We start from the raw sequence: 22,659 nt of genomic DNA, 5'->3' as shown, positions 1-22,659 counted from the left end.
AAGATGGAGAAGCGCACCGGTGCCGGTAGAGTCCGGGACGATGGGGAATTATTGACACGACCACCCGTGGATTTAGGAATTATCTGCAAAGTGCCGGTTGACAGATGGCGAAACCGTGGGTCGGGTGGGCCGCGGGGGGGCGGCCGGGCGGACAGGAACTTTGCGACGCCCCCTGGACCGCAGCTTTCCTGTTCCATCAGTTCTCAACAACAACAAAAACAACGACTCATCTTCTACGGAGGAGAATCCTGCATGATAGTTCGATGGAGAAAGCAACTGACATGAACAGAAGCTTCCTGGAAAAGTAACAACATCCGAGAAGAAAACTGAACACAAAATGAATGTACTTTCTGCCCAGAAAGGAAATTGTATCTAAAATTGACCTTGCATCCCTATAAGTCACCTGAACCAACAGATATATACAAAACCGAGTGATCCAATGAACCAGCACTGAGTCAGCTGAGGATAAGAAAGTGACAGAAACAGAAAGTTATACCTAATCTACCAGATGGGACCTGATTATTGTAAAAATACATCCAAATTAAATCACAATAATACTAATATAACAACAACATTGACATTTCGCCATTTTGGAACGATTAATGGCCCATTCTTATATTTTAAGTGTTGTTAGAATTATGATGGTGAAAAAAAAAGTAAAAACAACACTAGGAAATGACTTTAACGTTCGAGAAAATAATACAAATAGAGTGACAATGCCAATAATAACCATAATAATAATAAGATGAACGGAATTTCCCTAAAAATAAAGGCACATACTACTACTACTACTACAACTACTAGTACTAGCACTAATAATAAAAGCGAAAGTCGGAAACTGGCTTGATTTTTTACAAAAAATAAGGTACTTTATTGATCCCCACAGGGGAAACCTTTTGTCACAGCAGCGTAACAGTTATGATGTCAAAAAATAAAACAAATAGACAGAAGATAGCAAGACGAATATACATATGATTCAACTAACAATAATGTAAGTATAACTAATATTATCAATGATAATAACAATTATGATAGTAATACGTTAATGAATAATAATCAAGCAGTTGCAAGAAAATGGAGAAGGAAGATCAGCTTTTTTTAAATTGAGGACGTCCCACACACGCGCGCGCGCGCGGTTTGTAGGAAGAAGAAAAGAAGAAAAAAATAAGTTTCTTTTTCATATATTCCTGGCAGTACCGCCCCCCAGCCGGGTTTATCTCAATGTGAAAAAAAAAAAAAATTAAAAAAAAAAGAAAAGAAAACAAATAAAACGTAGCCGTGGCATCGTGTCGCTACTGCGCATGCCCGGCAGCGGTGGTCGCGTGCGGCTTCCGCCGCGCCTCGTCAAAACAAAGCGGGGGCGAGCGGAGGAGCGTGCGTGCGTGCGAGCGCGTTTCATGAATGAGCCCCCTCCTCTTCTTCCTCTCCTTCTCCTGCTCTTCTTCCTCTCCTTCTCCTCTTCTTCCTCTCCTCCTTCTCCCCCTCCTCCCCCCCCATGCAGCCGCCGTCGGCCGCCGACCATCCCGCACGGTGAGGACGCGTGCTCGGTCTCCACGGGAAGGACACGCGCACACCGGGCGTCACGGTGAGTCTCGGGCCCCGGGCGCGCGACACCCCGGACTCCGCGTTCGCCGTGACACGCGCGGACCGCATGGCGCATCCGTGTGTGTGTGTGTGTGTGTGTGTGTGTGTGTGTGTGTGTGTGTGTGTGTGTGTGTGTTTACGCCCCCCCACCACCACCACCCACTCCGCAGGTAGGAGAGGCTCCACGTCCGCACGGCGGGACTGCGGGGCTGCGCGTCCCGCAAGCTCCGCTGGGCGTCCTGCGTGGAACCGGTCGGGCCCTGTGGGGTGCGGGAGGAGGGCGGTATCGATAGGCCTAAAAGGCAGTATTGATAAAAGGTAATCAATGAGGCATCGATCTGACGGGGCCCTTAAAGACAAAGGGGGTGGGTTGGGGGGGCAGACACAGACTGGCGTGGCGTGGCGTGCAGACTGCGTGATCCCCCCTCTTTGCGTGTTTACCTCTCGGCACTGCGGATCACCCCCCCCTTCCTCCCCCGACCCACGGCAGCCCTCGCCCCCCCCCCCCCCCCCCCCCTCCTCCCCCACGGGGGGATAGAGAGTCTTTGTCTCCGGCGCGACACCCCAGACTGCAGTTCCACTCGTGACCAGTGGGTGGCGCTGTTTCCCCCTGCTCCTGGTAGGGAAACACCCAAGCTCTGCCGTGGCTGGGCTGGGCTGGGTGTACACACACATACACACGTACACACACCCACTGTGCATGCACACACACGCAGCTCCAGTCCCCGGAACGTGTTTCTCAAGCCCTTGTGAAATAACTGCCGGTGACAGAACGAGGAAATGAAAAGCGCCCAGTAGATCTCGGAGGATCTGAGGGAGGAGGCCTCTTCGGCTCTTCAGACGTCTGGGGATTCATCTGGTTCTCCCTGGCGTGCGGGAGAAGTAAGGTCTCCGCAGGACAGCCTCCGCCACCTTGTTTAGGATCGATACGCCGGTTCGGAATTGGAAATCTCAGAACGTAACGGCAGAGAACGTCTTCTCAATTTTTCAACCATCCAGACGTGGAAGACCTTTAACTGGCGTCTCCCCTGGTTCTTGTCCTCTGGGTGACCAGGGGGCTCCTCTGGTTTTAGTTTGCACCGAATGAAACGTCAGGCTTAGTTAAAAAAGGATTATCAGGTGATTTTAGAAATGTGCGCCTTGTCCATATCTTTAATTCTAAAAGTCTTGTATTTTTCATAAAATTCCATATTGATCATTTCTTCTAATCCTGGTGTGGCTCCAGAGTCCCTCGATCAGGTTCTTTGCACATTGTGATTCTGCCTCGGAAGCCTCTGAGATGATCCCCTTCCTCTCCAGATGCTGGACGGACTCCGGAGGAGGCACGGGTCCCGGCCCTCCCCCCGGCCCCTCTCCCTCAACTTCAGCACCTTCTCCGTCCCTCCCCCGAGCCCGGACATGGACGGCGGCGGCGGCAGCGGCGGCAGCGAGCATCCAATCAGGAGGTGAGGAGCAGATCCTGGGGTCGTACCCGGACGTCCTTCAAAACGCGAAGCCCTCGTTCATCCGCCCACAGAGACGGGACGCTTCTCAATAATAACCTCATCCATACCTGTGTGTGTAGTGTGTGTGTGTGTGTGTGTGTGTGTTTCCTTCGGACGTGCGTTACTGTTCGAAAAGGCTACCATCCATCCATTTCTCCATCCATCCATCTAGAGGCCCAGAGTTTCCTTCTCCCCGCCCACTTGGTCCAGTTCTTCTGGGTGAACATCTTGTGTTCCCAGCTCAGCTCAGAGTCCTAGTCCCTCCAGGGTGTCCTGGGTCGTCTTCCTGGCGGGACCTTCTTGGACCACCTCACTAGGGAGGCATCCAGGAGGCGTCCTGACCAGATGGGGCCTCCTCTTCAGGCTCTTCTGGATGCCGAGGAGCAGCGGTTCTCCTCGGAGCCCCTCCTGGACCACCGAGTTCCTTAGCCCAGGCACCCTGGGGGGGGATCTGCTTCTTCGGGTCTCCACCCACCCCTCCTGACCAGAGGTGAGAGCTTCTCCTTTGAGTTCAGATCCTTCTTCACCGCAACAGGTCAATGCAGAGTCATCATCCCGGCTGACGCTGCACTGATCCACCTAACCTCCTCCTGCTGGGGTGAAACTTCTCCCCAACACTCTGCCAGTAGGCTGGATGAAACCCAGCATGATGTGAAGAAGATAAAATCTGGTGAACACAGTGTGTGTAGATCTCCAGCTGAAGAATCCTAGATTCTGTCTGTCTGTCTGGACATCTGGTGTTCCTTGGGAGAAGATGTGTGAGGGCACCACGGAGTTTTGTGTCCTCTCACACAGAAGAAGTGGAACCAAGAGGCCGGAGGACTGGAAACCTGGGACCTTCTCGTCGGGTTAGATGGCGGGAGAGAAACCATCTGCGTAGGAGTCAGAAATAGAACCGGGAACCTTCTCCCTGGAAGGCGGCCGGGAAGTGCAAAGACAGAACATCCGAACAAATGGATCTGGAAACACAAAACTGATGTTCCATCTGTGCCGGAATCCATACCTTCGCTATATCTGCTGATCGTCTCCTCATCTTACATCTGCCTCGAACCGGAGTGAAGCCTCCTCCGGTTTCAGCTCCGAACAGTCTCGCGTGACCTTCTCTGACCCGTCGTCCCTCGGGCTCCACGTACCCCGCCGAAAGCGCCGAGTCATCCTTCCAGTAGGCGGGAAACCGCCGCTGCTCTCCAGCATCGTATCGCCGCTTCCCGTGGGGGTTTGTGGCTGTCAATCACCTCCTCCTCCTCTTCCTCCTCGCCGCTCAGTGAGGAGCGGCACAAATGTCTCAGTCAGCCTCTTCTCCTGGCATGTACATGGAAATGTGTCCGCCTGAATGGCCGCATTGTGCGGGAGAGGCCGAGATGAAGAGGCCGCCGTCAGCGCCCGTCCTATTGTTTTCTCCTCGGGCAGCCATTGGCTCCACCCACTTCCCGTTGGCTCCGCCCACTGGCAGCATCGGCCCCGCCCACCCCGTTCTCAGCGCACTCGTTCATCACTCTGTCCTACTTCTGCGCCCGTTCTCTTTGTGTCTCCGCCCTCCGGTGATGTTCTCCCCGTACCTTCTCCTCCTCGGCCGTTTTCCCCACACCCGCTGTGTTTCTTCTGCCATGAGGACTCTGCACCGGCTGAAGCTGATGAGCTCCCCGAGCCTCAGCGAGCTGGGGAAGAGCGAGAAGAGTTCACCGGAGGACCGCGGCGAGAAGCAGAAGAGGGCGGGCGCAAACGCCACCTGGAACAGGTACGCGGCAAAAAAAAAAAAAAAAAAAAAGTAGGAGATAAATGAGGTGTGGATCAACATGATGCGATCAAGTGCCGCGTGTTTGCCGTTGTAGCATCCACAATGCCGTCATCGCCGTCTTCCAGAAGAAGGGCCTGGCGGAGAACGAGCTCTTCGCCCTGAACGAGGGGGTCCGGTGAGTGCCGTGGTGGACGATGTGACCTCCCGCAGTGGAGGGGTGTGTGTGTGCGTGTGTGTGTGTGTGTGTGTGTGTGTGTGTGTGAATGGCCTTCCACCCTCACCAGAGAGCAGTGAGCATATCAGCGGAAGCTGCAGGAATGTTTGTGTGAATCTGTGTGTGGAGAACAGCCAGGGGTTGTCCTTCTCTTCCGTCTCACACACACACACACACACACACACACAAATGCAAAATAGTGCATGGTCATTCATAATTAAACAGGTTGTAAACCACATGTTCAAGGAGATGCCCGAGAGTGGTTGACAAGGACGAGGTGGGGGGTCAGAGGTTGGTCTCCTCGGAGCAGCTCGTGTTCTTGACTGGGATCCGAGTGTGTTTGTCTTAAAACGAAGCTGATGTGGTTTTGTCCTCCAGACACCTGCTGAAGACTGAGCTGGGGTCCTTCTTCACCGAGTACCTTCAGGTGCGTGGACCGGCGTCGGGATACACCCATGAACAAACATCTTGTTGCTTTTGGCTCCATCGGAGTGTTTTCTGAAGAAACCGTTTTCTCCCGATTCTACAGAACCAGCTGCTGACCAAAGGCATGGTCATCCTTCGGGACAAGATTCGATTCTATGAAGGTACGACCGCCTGCCTCGACGCCCTCTGTCGGGAAGTCCAGACCTTCTGACAGGTCGTGAACCGGAACCGAAGAGTCTCCTTGATTTGCGCTGCAGGTCAGAAGCTCCTCGACTCACTTGCGGAGACGTGGGACTTCTTCTTCTGCGATGTTCTCTCCATGCTGCAGGCCATCTTCCATCCAGTTCAGGTACGGTCGTTAAAGAAAACCGGGGTTGGTGAAGGCATCTGATGGACCGATGATGAGTTCAGCCGTTCGGGTTCTTCTCCCAGGGTAAGGAGCCGTCTGTCCGCCAGCTGGCTCTCCTTCACTTCAGGAACACCATCGTCCTGAGCGTGAAGTTGGAGGACGCCCTGTCTCGATCCCGAGCCAGAGTGCCCCCCTCCGTGACGCAGATGCTGCTCATCCTACAGGTGAGTTTTGAGGAGACCGTATCGTCTCATCTTCTCATCTCAGACGTACCGGAAGCCCAGCTCTTGAGCTTCCTCCTGTCTGCAGGGGGTCCACGAGCCCCGGGGCGTGAACGAGGACTACCTGAGGCTGGAGTCTCTGGTCCAGAAGGTGGTGTCTCCCTACCTAGGCACCCACGGGTTGTGCTCCGGAGACAACGCTGAGGACCACTGCTGCGTCCTGGGTGAGGCTTCGGGGTCAGTTATCCGATCGGGCGGCCGAGCCGCGAGCGGGGCCTGAAGCTGCAGGAGGAACCAGAGCCTCACAGGCCTGGAGCTCCTCACACTCAGACCTGCTGTGAGAGGCGGAGGGACAGTTCCATCTGAAGACCATCTTTGCGTCCGCAATTTTCGTCCCAGGCATGTTTGAACGCGCTTCTTTCGATGGGAGAACGTCTTCGTTTCCCAGATCCTGCAGACAGGACCGGTGGTTAGAGCTTCCGCCTCGCAGCCAGAAGGTCCTGGTTAGATTCCCACAAGTGGCCTTCCTGTGTGGAGTCTCCATGTTCTCCCCGTCCTGTCTGGACAGGGTTCTCGGGATTCCTCCCACTGTCCAAACACATGCAGGAGGTTCCCTGGTGTGAATGGTGGGAAGTTTCTATACGAGCCCTGTGATTGGTCCGGGGACTGGCCCCTCTGCAACCCTGACTGCAGGAGAAGCGCTGATGATGATGAATGAATGAATATTTGGGTTGTTGTGGAGGTGTACGTGAAAACCACCGGTGGTTTCAAGTTTATTTAGTCTTTTACCAAATCAAGTACATAGTGTGTGTCTGTGTGTGTGTGTGTGTGTGTCAGACAAGCGCCTCCAGTGGGGCTGTTTCAAAGCGGCGGACCAGCTGTCCAAGAACCCCGTGGTCCGATCGAAGAGCTACAACATCCCGCTGCTGCTGACCCCGGTGGCCGAGTACGACCCGGATGCAGGCTCGGCGGGCAGCGGGGGCATCCGACGGCACTCCGCCTGCGAGATGATCTCCTGCCTGGAGGAAAAGGGACTGGCGTACGGCGACCTCGCCTCGGGCCCCGAGCTGTCCGGCCCCTCCTCTAACCGGCTGTGCGTGGCCTCACAGTTCAAAGGTTCGGGCCTCCGACATTCACGTCGATGTTCCGGTCAAATCGAGACGCTTCGTCTGCGCTCCGGACGGTGGCGCTGTGTGAAGGTGTTCCCTCTGGTTGCAGGTATGGTACAAGCAGGAGCCGGCGCCGCGGATCTCCCGGTCTCCTCTCCGTCCCTCCTCCCGCTGCACTCCTCGGGAGCCCTCCACGGCACCGAAGCCACCACCACGGTGACCGACCTGGGTCGGGCCGCGTCCTCCTCGCCGCCCAGTGAGTCGTCCAGCCCCGAGACCATCATCGGACAGATGCTGGAGTCCGCCGACTCCGACTCGGACGGGATATTTATCGATTTCCCTCCTCGCTCCTCCGAAGCCATGGGCTACGGCCGCGAGAGCAGACAGAGCACCGTCTAGCCGCGGATCCGTCGCTCGCGTGTTCGCTAACCATCTGAGAATACTGTCTAAAAACACGTGTGATTAAAACGGGCGCCGTCCTGCTGTCACGCCGTCGGATTCCTGGTTCCTTCCAGCTTCCGCACCCACGGACGGAAGCCTCGCACCTCCGGAGAGCCGCAGAGGAGGAAACCCATCGGCTACAGCTGAAACCTTTTTAAAGATTCTCACGAGAGGTGCGGGAGACCTCGCTCCACGTGATTATCCCAGGCCAGAGTCCTCAGATTAGCTTTGAGAGGTTTTATGAAGCCGTGGTTAATTTGGTTAAAGAATATTCGGCTGATTATCTGTAGTTTCCCTCGAGTGACCTCAAATGACCTCAACTGTCCGTTAGCTAATCTCACCGAAGCCTCTCCTGGAATGTTTGGATTCTTCGCGCTCCGAACCCCGAAAGGACTGAAAACACAATAACCAGACACTTTGCGGTGTCCTTTGTTACCATGACAACAATGGATTCCAAGTGACATTTGAGATAATAGTTTAAAATCACGGCGGCGGGGTGGAGCAGTGTTGAGGGCTTCCTCCTCACAGCGAGAAGGTCCCCGGTTGGATTCCCAGAGGGGGCCTTCCTGTTTGGAGTCTCCATGTTCTCCAGGCGGTTCCTCCCGCAGTCCAAGAACATGCAGGAGGTTCAACGGAAACCTTGAATTGTCCAGACGTTTGAATCAGAGGGCGAATGCTTGGATGTCTCTAAGTGTGTCCCCGTGATCGCTCTCTATCGCAGCTAGGATAGGCTCCTGACTGCAGGATAAATGTTTAAGATCATGATATTCAAATCTCCTTTGCGTTGATCCCTCATGTGCTTTGAACCAAAAACAGAAAACAGCGGTGGTTAAACTAAGAAGATTAAAAACAAATCTTGAGCTCGTTTTTGTTTTTGCAAAAAAAAAAAAAAAAAAAAGATTGTTCCAGCGAACTAGCAGAAAGGTTGTTTTCCTTGTCAGCCGTGGCCGAGCTGCCGGACTCCGCAGGTTTACGCCTCACACTTGTGTGTGTCTGCTGAATGTCGGACCAGGATTGTCCTCGCAGAATTTGTGTTGTCACAAGTTCTCACAAACCTGCCTTTTGAAACAGCAAAGACGGACACTCCCTGATGCGCACACAAACATCACTCCACACACACACACACAAACGCGCGCACGTACACACATGCAAACATTTAAAAATACTTGGCCTTTTTATTTAAAGAGTCCCTCCAGCTGAATGTGAGGTTCAGTGTCTGCATTCCTGGTTGGTCTTAAAGGTATTTATTGACTGAAGTATAAAATTAGAAAACATGACCAACGTATATTTAAGCCCTGGTTGGAAGCCCCACAGGAAGTGGAAGTGCAAGGTCTTCAGAGTTCTTTGAGCTGCACTGAGGAAACCGTCGTTATTGTAAAAACAATGCAAACATCATATTTTCTATCACGTTTCATCTCTTCCACGGGTGTGTTTAGTTTGATACGGGATTGTTGTCTCTTTCTGCCGAGCCTCCCCCCCCACTCTCTCTCCTCCTTCTGCAAAGCATGGGCTGCTGGTGAAACCCTTTCCTCTCAAACCAAACATCTGCTCTGTCCAGATGGAGGCGAAAGACTGTGTTTACATCGGACAGACGTGAACGTTTCGACTGAATGTTGTCCCACACTGTATTTTGCACCACTTCCTTGTAAATAAAAGTGCATTGTTAGTTTTGATGACAGCTAGAAAGTGTAACGTGAGCTTTTACATTGAGATGAATTGACATTTTAATAAGGGCTTTTTAACCGACTCTTTTTCAACAATGTTTTACCTCAAAAGTGTTTTGTACTTTTCTTTGACAATCTCTGATGTTGTAACTTTGTATTGATTTGTTATACTAGCCCATTAAAAAAATAGATTTGAATAAAACGTAAAACATTGTTCAGTTACCTCTTGCTGATCCTCATTTATAAAACATGCCATCTGTATTTGTTCTTTAATCACAGCCCGACGCTTAAGAGAGGGGTTTGCGCTTTTCTTATTTCTTCTTTTTTCCAATAAATTGGTCAAATGAATGTTTCTTTAAAGCTGTCCGTCATTTCTGTCAAATGCCGCCATGTGTCTGATGACTTTCCTCCATAGATTCCAGGCTGTTCGTCTTCTTTTCGCTTGTTAATGTTACCAGGGAGATTTATTTGGATGAAAAATGACACCAAAATCCTCCACATAAAAAAAAAATAAAAAAAATCAGGCTTTTACTTTGAAAGGTCCTCGCCGCATTGACCACTTCCGCTAACGGCGCGACTTCCGGTAGTTAGCCGCTAGCTCAAATAGCTTGGAGCTAACGCTACACCACCGAACGGACGCCTTGAGGAGAACCCCCGGATAAACTCACCCTCGACGGGGCGCCGGACGGATCGGCCCGCTCACAGTACGGTTCCGAAGAGCGGGAGAACCTCCTCGGGTCGGTAAGGAGACCCGGAGACGCTTTTACCCGGAGATAAGTGCTGAGAAGCGGCAGCCTTAGCCGGCTTTTCCCGCGGCGGAAGGAGAGACGTTGACCCCCAGAGCCCGGCTGGCGTCTGCGGTTCCACCCGGTCCGGACGACATCGGTGTCTGCGGTTCTACCCGGTCCGAATACAGACGGTGTCTGCAGTCCCACCTGGTTCGGATAACGTCTGTGCCAGTGGTTCCACCTGGTCCAGAGGCAAGTCCTGGTCGGTCCTCGTTCCTGCCCAGATCCCCGTCAGCCTCCAGCCCTCTCTGAGGGCTTCTCCTCCTGCGGATGAGCTTGGCCTGAGGGCTGGTCCTCCTTAGATGAAGATGTCCCTGGCTCAGCGGGTCTTCCTCTCCTGGATCTTTGCCCTCATCTTCCTCATCATGCTGGTGCTCAAGCTGGACTCCAAGATCCATCTGAGCTGGTTCCTCATCTTCCTGCCCGTGTGGACCTTCGACACCATCCTCATCCTCATGCTGGTGGTGAAGATGGCGGGCCGCTGCAAGCCGGACTTCGACCCCAGGGATGGCGAGCAGAGCCTGCGGCGGAGGCTGTGGTACCTGGCCGCCCTGCTGCTGAAGCTGGCCTTCTGCCTGACCCTCTGCTCCAGGCTGGAGGAGCTGATGGCTGTGAAGCTCAGTGTGGTGTGCGTCCCCCTCTGGCTGCTGCTGGCGGGGGCGCTGGTGGAGCTGGGACACAGCGTGTTCCACTACCGGAGGGATTGAACACGCAACCCCCGCCTGCCCGATTGCTTTTACCCTAAATTAAATCTTCAGTTTTCTTGTTTTTTATCATCGTGGACAAGACCCGTCGCCTCTCCGAGCAGGGCCAAAACCTCCTCCCTGGTTTGATTCCCAGGGGGGCCTTTATCTGTGGAGCCTCCACGTTCTTCTCGTGACCACGTTCCTCCGGGTTCCTCACTCAGTCCAAAAAGTTCATTTGACGCGTGGATGCCAGTTTGTCTATGTGGCGGAGTGAATGCTCTTATGTCTACCCGTGGCCGAAGGAGCGGCCCAGAAAGGCTTCAGCGCCCGTGACCCCGACTGCAGGAGAAGAGGTAGAGAATGAATGAATGAATGAATGAATGAATGAGTTGCTCACAAGCATCCTTTACCTGGCTAAGGACTAATGTGTCACCGCTGCGCCGTTCCCTTGTTGGGCTCTGTCACAAGAGGACCAGGTCTTTGCTTCACACCACAGCCTTTGTTTTCTGGAGCCAATGTTAGCTTCCTCTGCACACCCGTCTGTCACTCATCACCTCATTTCCTTATACGGACTTCGTGACACTAGACTGAGCTGAACGTGTTCGTTCCTGAAAATAAGACGGTCTTGTTTTGGTTTTTCTGCTTAAGCTTCCTTGTAACCTCCTGATGCCCAGAGCCAGTTATGTCAGCTGTGGAAATGCTATCCAGCGTTAGCTTCCTTGCGGTGTTTATACAGTTAGCGTAGCGCCCCAAATGCCGTGGGCTGTAGATGATGTGTCTGCACACTGGGAACTATGTTTGCTGCAGAGCAAGAAGCCGTCCACTCGGGTGTTTTTGCAGGGAAAAAAAAAAAAAGTCACAATTCGTATATCCAAGAAAAATGATGTGGAAGGGGGGTGAAGAGAATCTCGGTGCAGTGATCTGACCAGGCTATGGAGGTGTTTGGCAAGCCTATTGATAATGCAGGGGGAATTAGGAACGGATTGTGTTACTGATACCAGACTGGAACAACCGCGCACTGTCAAGGATGACACCCAGACCTTAACCTGGCCGGAGGGAGGAGACCGATCTGTGCACTGGCTGCAACTTTCTGCTGCTGTTTGGTTTGAGAATGTCCCAACTCCGTGGAGTTGGGCTTGGAGGAGATCTGTGGACTCCGAGAGGCCGAGGCGCCGGCAAAGGAAGAGCAGAGTCGATGTTTTGAACCATTTATTGAGGTTCTGATCAGAGTAAAAATCACACTACCAAGTCTTACCTTAGGAAATAAAATGTATTTACAACAAATCTTCCACGTACATCGGTTTCAAATAAAAACAGACAGTAAATGATATAAATAAGTTCTATGGAAAATAAAACTTGTCTTACAAAAAATATATGCAATTTCTGTATACATTTTTCTCACATTAGTGCTAATAACATCTATACTGTACAGTTTTGGTACTTTACAGTATCATTTACAGCCCTGTGTGAGTCAGAGTCCAGTCCGAAAACAAGAACTTGCCCAGGATTTTGGAGTGCAAAGGAAGAGGAAAGATCGACCCACACCCCGGGGTGGATTGTGTCGAGCAGACGTGGCTGTCCTCAGACCGGCCGCTCCCGTACCTAGAGCGGGGCGTCGGGAACCAAGCGACGGCGACACGCGGGTCGCACGGCGCCGGAGGGCGCCCGCGTACATTCGCTACCGGACGTGGAGCCGGCCGCTCTGCTTACATTCTCGGGCCGCGTCACAGCACCGAAGAGTGTCCTCTACCGGAGCGTCGCCGCCGGTCGTGGAATGTAACCTCTTAGAAATTACAAAGGCCCGCGCACGCCTGGGAAAGGTCGCGGGTTCCGTGCTCTCCGCCTGAAGGTGGCCGGTAAAAAAAAGAAAGAAAAGGAGCCTCCCGAACCCGGACATTCATAGCAGGAAGTCTTTCTGTGTCTGGGGGGTGTGTGTCTTCAGGGGCTGTTTCAGGGGGTGCTGCTGAGGCCGGGTGTCCTGCAGGGCCGCCGCCGGCCTCCCCTGCACAGAGTCTTTGACCTTTGGCCCTTTGAAGGGGCCGACCGTCCGGCCCTCGGCCCCGGGCCGGGACGAGCCCCCCCGGGAGTCGGTGTAGTGGTGGCCCTTGGACCGGCTGTCCGTGATGGAAAGCGCGAGGGTCTGGTGAGCTTCCATGGGCTTGAAGAGGTCAAAGGTGATGAGCGTCCGTGGGGGTTTGTGCTCCGGCGGCAGGGGGTTCGGCTTCTTCCTCTCCTCCTTGCAGTTCGTGTCCTTCTTGGCTTCCTTCTTGAGGTGCAGCTGGCCCGGCTTTGAGCCGGCCGTTTTGAGCGGCCCGCCGCACTTCTCCTTCTTCCCGTGGGAGGGCTTGAGTTTCTGCGCGGATCCCTCCTCCCTGTCGTGCTCCCTCCGGATGTGAGGCTGGCTCTTGGGCTCCCACTGCTTGGCCCACTTTTCCTGGGAGGCTCTGCCGGCCTCCTTCGTCCTCTCCTCCTCCTCCTTCCTCCTCACCGGCGCCGCCCCCTCTGCTCGGACCTTCTCCTGTTCTCTGGCTCGGTCCCGCTCTTTCAGCCTGTCTTTCTTGTCTCTGTCCTTCTCCTTACTCCGGTCCTTCCTGTCTTTCTCCTCCCTGTCTCTCCTTCCCCGGTCCTTCTTGATGTGAGCGCTGTTGCAAGCGTTGGCTTGGCTCTCTTTGCTCCTCTCTTTCAGACTCTGGCCCTGCGGGCCGGGTTTCTGCTGCCGCTCCTCCTCCGCCTCGCCCTCCCTCCTCCCGGGCTGGGGGGCCTTTGAGGCGGCGCCGTCCACGGCGGCCTCCTCGGGGCCCGTCCGGGTCGGGGCGGCCCCCCCATCTCCTTCATCCTTACAGTCCCTCCTCTCCTCCTCCTCCGCCTTTGGCTCTGTTAGCACGTGAGTGGGCGTACTGCCGCCCTTTTCCTTGGCCGCAGGCGTGGGTTGCGCCCCCGACGAGTCCTTGGCCTCCGCTCTGGGTGGCTGCTCTTCGTCCTTGACGGCCTGAGCCGGAGGTTGGGAGGGCCGACCCTCCTCATCCTCCGGCTTCATCACCATCTGCACAACAGGGTCAAACTCCGTCCCGGCCGTCTCCTCGTCGTCCTCCTCCATTTTGATCCGGACGCCGACGTCAGCGGGGCCGCACTGCTCCTTCACCTTCTCCGACTTCTCCTCTTCCCCCTGCTGCCGCTGCCGCTGCCGCTGCTCTTCCTCCTCGTCCTCGTCCTGCTCGTGCTGGTGATACTGCTTGAGTCGGATGTGCCAGGCCAGGCTGCACACAGCGGACACCGTTTTGAACTGGTGGACCACTCCTCTGGGAATGAAGTAGATGTCGTCGTGGTAGAGCTGGATGCGGGCGTACCGGATCCCCTCCCTCCGCAGCTGGTTCAGCTTGGCGTCGTCAATCCACTGCACACACTGGACACACACACGCCACAGGTTTGTTTCGTTCGGACGATGCCAGACGAACATCTCCCGCTGGAGGAGGACGGACCCACCTGGGACAGCGGCGGCTCATGGAGGTCCAGCTGCAGCCTCATGACCACATCTGGGAAGTCTCCGGCGTGGAAACACACGACGTCTTTGGTGATGCGAGCAGGTGCGTCACTGTTGGGAGGGGAACGCAACGTCCTTAGGAATCTCCTCTCGAATCTGCTGTTACTCCGGACGCGGTGTGTGATCCTGTACTCACTCCTCTCCGCAGCGCACAGCCTTCAGCACGCCCACGGCCGCCGTGGTCTGCCGCTCGAAGCCCTGGCCGATGTGATCGGCGTGGGCCCGGGTCCGGTCCTCGAACAGCATCTCCCGGGGCTCGCTGGCTCTGGGCAGATACTGCAGGTTCTTGATCTCGTTGGTGGACCTGGAACACATCCCGGTCAGGACGTAAGCCCGCGGGGGATACCTGCGCTCGATGTTCACGGGGTCGACGCGCCGACTCACCTTTTCCTTTTGAAGGGGGACTTGGGCATGTCCGCCATGGGGATCATCTGCTCTCCGGGTCGGACCCACATGATGGGGCCGTCGTCGCTCTCCGTGGGGCTCTGCAGCCGCAGGCTGGAGAACGTTCCCCACGGCAGGGTTCTCTGCAAACGCGGCCGAGGGAAAAAAACGGTCACGCGACGGACATCGGGTCTACTGGCGTTAACGCTAACACACGTTTACCTCCAGGAACGGCGATTCCTCCAGCATGCTGATGAACTCGGGGAAGTAGTCTCCGACCTCCTCGTCCACAGCTCCCACCAGGCTGACCTGCCTCATGGCCCCGGCGCGGTACGTTCCCTGGGAGTACGTCCGCTTCACCTGCACCGAGCAACACACAAGCAGACCAACTCCATGAAGATCACGCCCGATGATACGGATGCACAACTGAGCCCGACGTGTCCTTCACCGTAAGATGGACGGACGCTGCCTGGCAGACAGCCTCACACGGAACAGGAGATCGCCCTCAGCAACAGCGGCCCATTATACTCCCTTCCTGGGGAGCTCCAGGTCTCCCAAACACTCCGATGGTTACAATACCCTCACACATACACACACAATAACCACAACCAACTTGTCTGAGGAGTCCCACAGAAGTGGTCTTCTATCAAGGTGAAGATCTGCTGACTGCAAAAACTGAAACCGTCCATCTGTTAGTCTTCCTTCCAGGCGGCGAATCCATGAATCCAACCTTATCCTGTAAGCCGGCTGTGGGGTTCTCACAGTAAACGTCCCCTGTCCTTCTACAGTGACACCCTGAAGGTTGTTAAAGACCAACGATGACGTTCTATGAGTAGATGACTTCCGTCTCCTGGATGAGCTGCCTAATGTGTAGTAGAGAAGGTCATTCAAACTCCAGAACCGGGACAGCTGAAGGATCTCCTCGGAGTCTATTGTTCTCCTTAAAGAGCCCGCAGGTCCTCCCCCGGCTGCCTTCGGTCAGATTAACCTCCTCCTCCGGTTTGACCTCATCGATCAACTTCCCGCAGCAGGACCCGGGGACATGATACTTTTGTCCTTCAGCAAATCCAATAGCTTCCTGCCAAAAACTGCCGTTCCCCCGTGCAGCACCTTTGCCTTCCGCTATTCTCCTGGAGCAGCGGGAGAGTCGGCGGTGTGCAGTGAGCCCTGGGAGACGACCGAAGGCCTCCTCCTCAGCGCTCGCAGCGGGGAGCACCACAAAGACTTAGTACTACGGTCATACTCCGCTTGCTAGTACTGTGTGTACTCTGATGCACTAGTGACAAACCGAAACGCGTCCTCCATGAACCCTAAAAACCTTGAAGTGTTTCCTGAAAGTCTTCCCGGCAGCTTGGCCGTCAGAATCTGGCAGGGAAGCCGCAACGCTGGGCTGAAGGTCCTTCCTCCGGAGCCAGAACAGGCCTGCGCCTACGAAGCCTTGTCCAGAGTGACATTGGTCTGCAGACAACCGGAGAAAACAACTCTGGCTGAATTTCACCTCTTTTGTTCGCTGATTTTAATGCATCTGCAGGAGGAGCGGACCTTGCTGATCTCCTCCATCCATCCATCCATCCATCCATCAGCCGGAGGGCCCGCACCACCACTACTACATGACTCAAGTTATTCCTGCACTGATAATAGTAATCCCTGCCAAGGAAAAGACCAGGAAGATAGAGTAGGTGATGCAGCAGGTGCCTGGCATCTTCTTGGGCGTGCTGCGAGGACCCGAGCCGCCGAGGGCGACGGAGTTCAACCGGCCTCTGACATTTCTAGAAACACGCGCCTGTTCGCTCCCCTCCGCCCGTGCACGTGTGCTGACGCCGTGTGCGGGTCCGGTGTGTCGCCCGTGCTGCCGAGAGCGACACTACGCCATTCCGGGCGTCTCCCGGACAGGTATGTATACTGTTAACCCTCTGTTACCATGGTAACCATAACTGCGACGTAATGACCTTGAAATTGTTGTGATGAAGTTAATAGCTGTTATTAACTGGATTATATATTGCCGCACAAATATATTTCCCGCCGTTCACTCGCCTAACATCTAATATCGTGAGCTAACAATGATTTTCAATTTTCAGAGCTGCAGCCCTCACTCTCATTGGACATATGAATGTAAAAGGGTTTAAATTAAATAAGTGAATGTGAAAAGGGCATCCCAGGGAACCCTGGCCGTCACGGATACCAGCGGGCGATAAAACCACCGACTCCTTCACCAGAACACAAAGGAGCCGTACAACCTTCTCTGAGCACCGCTCACCGAACACACGGCAAGAGCTGCAAAGACGGCGACCTCCGTGATGTCACCATGTGTGTTTGGATGCCGCCGGTCACCGTCGGAATCCCGGCGTGATACCGTCAGTCTGAAAAGCGTCTGTTCGGTTCGCGCCTGACGTTCGCCGCTCATCTGTTTGCACATCGAGCGCCGCTATGGACTGTCCAACAGCACCACGGAACAAGGTAAGAGTCACGAAAGGGCAAATAAAATACATACAGACGTTCATGATGAGATCAATTCTTCATTAAAGGGCCGCAAACAATTGAAGAATAGCAATCCAGTAAAACAAACTACGATGTCAGTCTCAGCATTTGAATTGTGGGAATTGTGGGAGCCATTGTGGGACGGCGAAATGCGCTTTTGATTGGATGAAAATAAAAACGGTTTCGGCAGGTCAGTGCACATTTTTGCATTATTCAAGCTAGTTAGGAGAGCCGTGTCTGTGAGAGTTTACACGCTCCGTGCAGCCCGCAGCACAGGGAGGGCCCGTCAGATGGCTGCCAGCGCCGGTTCTCACGACTAACCCACAAGTTATGAAGGTCAAAGATAACCATCGGCTATATTTCTCCTTTTTCGTAAAAAAAAAACCCTGATATGCATTACACAGAGACTCAGCTTGCGGGTCAAGAACTTTCTCGGGAAATGAAGGGAGATCGAAACCGAGTGTGATTCTGCAGTGCAGAGGACGAGGACGGGGCGCCGCACGGCAGTCAGCGTGGCCGCGTTCTTACCAAGTCGGTGACGCAAGACGTTTGGCCGGAGAACAAAGCCTCGTCAGAAGAGCCGGGGCCCCGATGTGTCGGAAAATAACACAGGATAGGATTTGATTGAGTTTTTTGAAGGCGCGTTTCAGTTCTTTTGCGGCATTCGTTGTGGAAAAACTCCACGAGCCTTTGAGAGAACAAACATACATTCCCCATATCAACCACCAGCTGAGAATTAGTGCTGGTCATTAAAACCCCCTCGTCCCCGAGGCTGTGCGTGAATCTGTTCTTGTACGGGGACGGAAAGGATTCTTCTCTTTGCAGTGAAGCTGCCGGTCTATTAGTCCTGGCACGGTTTAGTACGCGGGAACTACCTGCAATCACTGGACAGGTTTGTCGACATCCACTGACTAATATGTACGTCCTGATAGATCCACAGAGGCATGCACGTACGAAAGGCCTTAAACAAACTACAACCGGCTAGCGAAGCCTGAGGTTCCTCGCTGGTTCCTCGCGTAGTGAACGTGAAGTAAAAGATGAACTTCCTGAGGACTTTCTACCTCTCGTCCCTTTGACTTCCAACTTCCCTTTCCCTTCCTGCTCTCAGGGCCTGACACCCTCTCCAGAGGCGCACAGGAGCCCGGCTGGCGTGTAGCTCCTGGACGTCCTCAGAAGAGGCCGGAGACTCCTGGAACGTCAGGAGATCCTAACCCGGCCTCTAAAGAACACCGCTGTGAGGTTCACCACCTCACACTGGTGGCTGAATGTTGACCAACAGGTCATTATTTTCTGCCTTTGAGCCAAACTGTACAATAACGTATATTTAAAAGACCAAGTCAGTTACACACACACACACACACACAGCACTGTCAAGTGGAGTGTCATTTTTCGAAAACCTGCTAAACTAAGACAATGCACTGTCAGTCACAACCCTGTTTGGTTCTACTGACAACAGCAGTAGGAAGGAAGGCATTGTGTGTGTGTGTGTGCGTGTGTGTGTGTGTGTGTGTGTGTGTGCATGCGCGTGCATACAGATGAAGCTCTGAAGCAAGACAAGATGAAGTGTCTGATTACGAGGCACTCGGAGCGCCGGCATGATCAGAGTGAGACCTTGGGAAAGTTCTGGTCCCTGGACGGAGTAATTTTAGGCCCTCCTGACCCAGATGAAGGTTTGTGTGGAAGCCATGCTCCGGCGCAGGACACCGCGGGCGTCCTCTCCCACGGCAGGCAAACGCTACACGGCTTCTCAGGCCGGAGGAGTTGCATTTAACCCCAGGTTTATCCTGGTTTTTAAATATCCAGGAGGGAAGCGGCGAGGCAGCCGTCCATCGCTGGTATAAATAGAAAACAGATAATCTGCCGGCGAGTATCTGGCTATCTAATTTACACCCTCCGCTGGTTCTTAATATGCTCAGCTTTACATCTGTTACAGACAACTGTGCAGCATCCACCGTGGAGGTGAAGAGAAACACCGTCCGTTTGAGGAGGGCCTGCTCATTCAACACTCTCTGACCCCAAACTCTCTCAGGCAGGGCAGTGGTCACCTTTAAATATTCAGATTCAACCAGGAACAAACAACTGCTATGTGACAGTCACATTTAAATAATTGTAAAACTACTCACATCCTATCTGTTGAAATAAAAAGGGAGTTAACACCGTATTTGTTTCAATGCAGCGGGTAAACATTTAGAAACCACGGGGGATCTGAGTAGGAGCACAGGCAGATGCCGGGGAATAACTAGCGGGTTTAATCTGAAGGACACCGTTTCTGCAGGCCTTCCATCACTGAAGACACACACATACTCACACACTCACACACACTGGCTCAGCATTTTAAAGTTGTGTGCGGCTAAAGCGGAGTGAATAGTGTAAGCAGAGGATCTGCAGCATTTTGACCCCGGAAATAGCCTGGGCCCGAACATTAATGCAAACAGCTCCAGTATCCTGGAATATATTTTTCTGTGGCTGTTAGTTTCCTCTCTTCTCTCTCCTGATTTTAACATCAGCTGTCAAGAGTGTTTGCTCAGAGACCCGCGGTTCTTCTGCATCTCCGGCCGTCCCGTCCGCGCTCCCGACGCCATCCCTCCACAAAGCCGAAGTGGAACCTCCATGAGCGTCCGCCGCCGCTTTCGCTGGCTTCCTGGATGACTGCCAGTCACAGGCGAGTCTGTGCACGTCCGGAGCATATCTATGTTTTCCACCCTCCCAATATACTTCAAGTTTCCGGTCGTATTGCCACCAGGCCGGGGGCCGCGGCGCCAGCTGAACGCGCTGACGCGAGCGGCGGAGTTGAAAGTCTGTCGCAGGGGCCGGTCTTACCTGAGAGTGGAAGTTGGCCATGGTCGTGGTCTCGATGTCCTTCTTCCCGAGCACCTCCATTTTCACCGGCGAGTTGGGGAACTTGTAGGAGAAGTAATCCAGGAAGTCCGGGAGGTAGGACGCCGCGCCGTGGATGATCCCCATCACGAAGCGCGCGGCCTGCTCCTCGTCCTCGCTGAAGGACAGGGTCACGAACTCCTGGGCGAAGCTCTGCATCTCCGCCGGGGACAGGCCGGAGAGCTGCTCGCTGTAGGCGTGGACCACCGAGGCGCCGCCGTTGGCCTGCCGCTCCACGTGGATCAAATGACCGAATTCCGGACAGCGCGTGCCCGGCACGGGGGTGCAGTGGAGAGGGGAGCCGTAACCCAGCCTCTCCCGGACCGTCACCGGTAGGGAGCCGGGGGCGACGGAGGACACCAGGGGGTCGTGGAGGTGCTGGGGGGGCGCCGCGCCGTGGTGCAGCCCGACGCCGTCGCCGCTGTTGTTCCCGTTGATCCGGCTGAGGAACTCAGGCAGACCCAGAGAAACCCCCGAGTACACGGTCTGGCACGAGCGGTGGTACATCTTGGGCCGGCTGTGGCGGTCCTTCGCTCGCTCGCCATCTTTGTGCTTCTTTTTCTTCTTCTTCTTGAGCTTCTTCAGCAGGAGGTCCTCCTCCGAGCCAACTTTGAGCTTCTCCTTGGACTCTGACGGGGGCAGAGGGACAACATTTCATAGATCAGGAGCATTCAGAGGGAGGGTGAGTTCACGATCACCGGGCACTCCCTAGACCTTAGCACGAGAAAAATAAATTCTGTTTTCCTGGGTTTCCTGTGGAGGATTCTAGGACAGGACGGTCCCACTTCTGCTCCGAAACCTTCCGTCAGCGGGTCGGACCGTTTGAATATCACATCACGTCATCAGCGCATGATGGTAAAGTGGTGTCTCCTCCAGAAGCTGCTCCATGAGGGTTCCATGCACTTGCAGCTTCTCACCAGACATCTTACATCAATACTTTTATAAAACTAAAGTTCTGACCACATCATTCCAGCCGTAAGCTTCATGTGCATGAGCAGTAATAGATCATAAGCGTGTGTCCCTCTTTCTACCCTGACCCGTCCTGGCACTCTTCACCGGGTAACGTTGGGTTTCTGTAGATCATCTGGAAGAGATGGTCCAAATGTGCTCGGGGACGTCTGGGCCAGGATTCTGATCAGTCCAAATCAAACCTGCTCGCAGTGCAGAGCTGACCCCATCACCTCTCCATCTCTACAACAAGCATGGTCCTCCATGGAGGACCTCCCCCGCCTCCTCACCTTTCTGCAGGGCGAACATCTCTCCGTTCTCCCTGGAGATGTCATGCTCCGGGGGCAGCTTGTGGTTCCTCCAGTCCCTGCTCCGGTCCTTCCTCTCTTTCTCCTTCTCCTTGGCGCGGTGATCTGAGGAGGAGCCGCAGAGGAGACACGGTCAAACTACCGAAGCAGCCGCTCCACGTGTGGAGCTCAGCCCCGGCGCCCGGGCCTCGGAGCCGCCCGCCGGGGCCTGCGGTCCGGGGACTTATGTAACCGCCGCCCCGATGGTCCGCCGGCCCCGGGCGCTGCTCCGGTAGCGGCCCCGGAGCGGAGCGGAGCCGGGCCGTCCTACCTCTCTGCGCCGCCTTCAGGTCGCCGTTCTCGGGGTTGGTGAGGCAGCTAGTCGGGCTGCCTCTCTCCGCCCCGCCGCCGCGCTCCTTCTCCCGGCGCCGCTTCTCCTTCGCCTTCCGCGCTTTGGGAGGAGACGCCAGGAAGTTGCTGATCTTGAAGATCTTCCTGGCCGGAGCCGGAGTCGGAGTCGGAGCCGGGGCCGGGGCGGGGGCGGGGGACGCGGCGGCGGCGACGGCGGCGGGGTGGCTCGACTTGTCCGGCCCGAAACTCCATTTCGCTGGGCTCACACTGCTCCGCTTCCCGTTGTGTTTTTCCCCTGCGCACACGTCCCCGTTCAGCCGCCCGGCCTTCGGACGCCGCTCCTCCGGCCGGAGACGCTTCGCCGCCGGCGGGCAGGCGTCGCCGGAGCCCGGCGGCCGGCTCTCCGTCGGCCGCCGCGCCAGCAGCGGCTTGGGGGGATTTGTTTTGCCGTTTGCTGCGAAATGCATGGAGTCCACGGACTCGGCCATCTTGGAAGTTTCTATTTTTTACGGTCGGACGTAAACGCTGCGTCAGAAGGCGCGGGGGCGGGGCTTAGCGGTGACGTCACACGCAGGGAGGCGTGGAGGGGCTTGTTTTCCTTCCCTCCAGAGGTCTCCACACACAACCATCTAGCTTCATCTCGCACTGACCATATATTTTTCTCATGCGAAAAAGTACAGGGCTTTTGGGCTAAAACTCAAAAATGGGTTAAAGGTAACTTTCCATCGTCACCAGTTTCCTTCTCAAGAGAGGACATGACATTTGGTTTACTTTTAAGCAACAAAAGAGATGAACTCTGTGTCAATGATATTTTAGGCCTGGCCAAGTTCTTCATTCACAAAAACAGAATGCAAAAATGTTCCCCAAATTTTACTTTCTTCATAAACGATTTTGAATTATATAAAAAAATCCAAACTTATGGAAAAATCCAAAAACCAAAAAATATACAGTTTGATGTCTGAGATTCCCTGTGAACCACCATCTTAATTACATGTTATATTGCCCTTGCAAGTTTTCTTTTAATCATCATTTTTTTCCTTTATTTTATTCGTCTATCTTTTTATTTAATTATTTTCTTTTACTTTCTTT

General features: G+C 54.3%; 3 protein-coding genes across 5 annotated transcripts; 2 read left to right on the top strand and 1 right to left on the bottom strand.

Moving 5' to 3' along the window:
- Positions 1 to 1,354: 1,354 nt before the first annotated feature.
- On the top strand, positions 1,355 to 8,466 carry prr5a (proline rich 5a (renal)). 3 transcript variants are annotated; one of them, XM_086163528.1, is made up of 11 exons: positions 1,355 to 1,585; positions 2,884 to 3,029; positions 4,681 to 4,806; positions 4,901 to 4,981; positions 5,399 to 5,447; positions 5,550 to 5,607; positions 5,704 to 5,795; positions 5,879 to 6,019; positions 6,105 to 6,240; positions 6,854 to 7,132; positions 7,235 to 8,466. In XM_086163528.1, exons 2-11 carry the CDS (start codon positions 2,884 to 2,886, stop codon positions 7,522 to 7,524), a joined length of 1,398 nt encoding a protein of 465 aa, XP_086019654.1. In that variant the 5' UTR covers positions 1,355 to 1,585; the 3' UTR covers positions 7,525 to 8,466. The 3 variants fall into 3 exon arrangements, with proteins under 3 accessions (XP_086019654.1, XP_086019655.1, XP_086019656.1); XM_086163529.1 differs by lacking the exon at positions 1,355 to 1,585 and adding an exon at positions 2,359 to 2,466 and having other exon boundaries at positions 7,235 to 8,464; XM_086163530.1 differs by lacking the exon at positions 1,355 to 1,585 and adding an exon at positions 2,603 to 2,703 and having other exon boundaries at positions 7,235 to 8,464.
- Positions 8,467 to 9,814: 1,348 nt separating this feature from the next.
- Positions 9,815 to 13,117, top strand: tmem60 (transmembrane protein 60). The gene has a single exon (XM_086163272.1). It carries the CDS (start codon positions 10,321 to 10,323, stop codon positions 10,723 to 10,725), a length of 405 nt encoding a protein of 134 aa, XP_086019398.1. The 5' UTR covers positions 9,815 to 10,320; the 3' UTR covers positions 10,726 to 13,117.
- On the bottom strand, positions 11,899 to 22,064 carry LOC147225264 (lysine-specific demethylase RSBN1L-like). Its single transcript, XM_086163271.1, has 8 exons — positions 21,551 to 22,064; positions 21,223 to 21,345; positions 19,928 to 20,613; positions 14,852 to 14,989; positions 14,630 to 14,772; positions 14,382 to 14,549; positions 14,188 to 14,296; positions 11,899 to 14,107 (listed from the first exon to the last, which is right to left on the bottom strand). Exons 1-8 carry the CDS (start codon positions 22,056 to 22,058, stop codon positions 12,602 to 12,604), a joined length of 3,381 nt encoding a protein of 1,126 aa, XP_086019397.1. The 5' UTR covers positions 22,059 to 22,064; the 3' UTR covers positions 11,899 to 12,601.
- Between the last annotated feature and the right edge of the window lie 595 nt (positions 22,065 to 22,659).

The sequence above is a fragment of the Fistularia commersonii genome, chromosome 17, assembly GCF_037954325.1.
Source record: "Fistularia commersonii isolate RoL2024-O1a breed Wild chromosome 17, RoL_Fcom_v1.0, whole genome shotgun sequence".
Classification (NCBI taxonomy): domain Eukaryota; kingdom Metazoa; phylum Chordata; class Actinopteri; order Syngnathiformes; family Fistulariidae; genus Fistularia; species Fistularia commersonii.
Note: the sequence above shows the minus strand (reverse complement) of the source record. Positions and strands in the feature narration are given on the sequence as shown.

What these genes read in the sequence shown, in the direction of transcription:
- tmem60 (XM_086163272.1), top strand. Translation starts at nt 10,321, where the DNA reads ATGAAGATGTCCCTGGCTCAGCGGGTCTTCCTCTCCTGGATCTTTGCC.
- prr5a (XM_086163528.1), top strand. Translation starts at nt 2,884, where the DNA reads ATGCTGGACGGACTCCGGAGGAGGCACGGGTCCCGGCCCTCCCCCCGG. An exon ending in AGCGAGCATCCAATCAGGAG is followed by an intron (nt 3,030 to 4,680) that starts GTGAGGAGCAGA and finishes TTCTGCCATGAG; the next exon opens with GACTCTGCACCGGCTGAAGC. An exon ending in CCATCTTCCATCCAGTTCAG is followed by an intron (nt 5,796 to 5,878) that starts GTACGGTCGTTA and finishes TTCTTCTCCCAG; the next exon opens with GGTAAGGAGCCGTCTGTCCG.
- LOC147225264 (XM_086163271.1), bottom strand. Translation starts at nt 22,058, where the DNA reads ATGGCCGAGTCCGTGGACTCCATGCATTTCGCAGCAAACGGCAAAACA. An exon ending in CCTGAAGGCGGCGCAGAGAG is followed by an intron (nt 21,346 to 21,550) that starts GTAGGACGGCCC and finishes GCTCCTCCTCAG; the next exon opens with ATCACCGCGCCAAGGAGAAG. An exon ending in ATGAGCCGCCGCTGTCCCAG is followed by an intron (nt 14,108 to 14,187) that starts GTGGGTCCGTCC and finishes GTGTGTGTCCAG; the next exon opens with TGTGTGCAGTGGATTGACGA.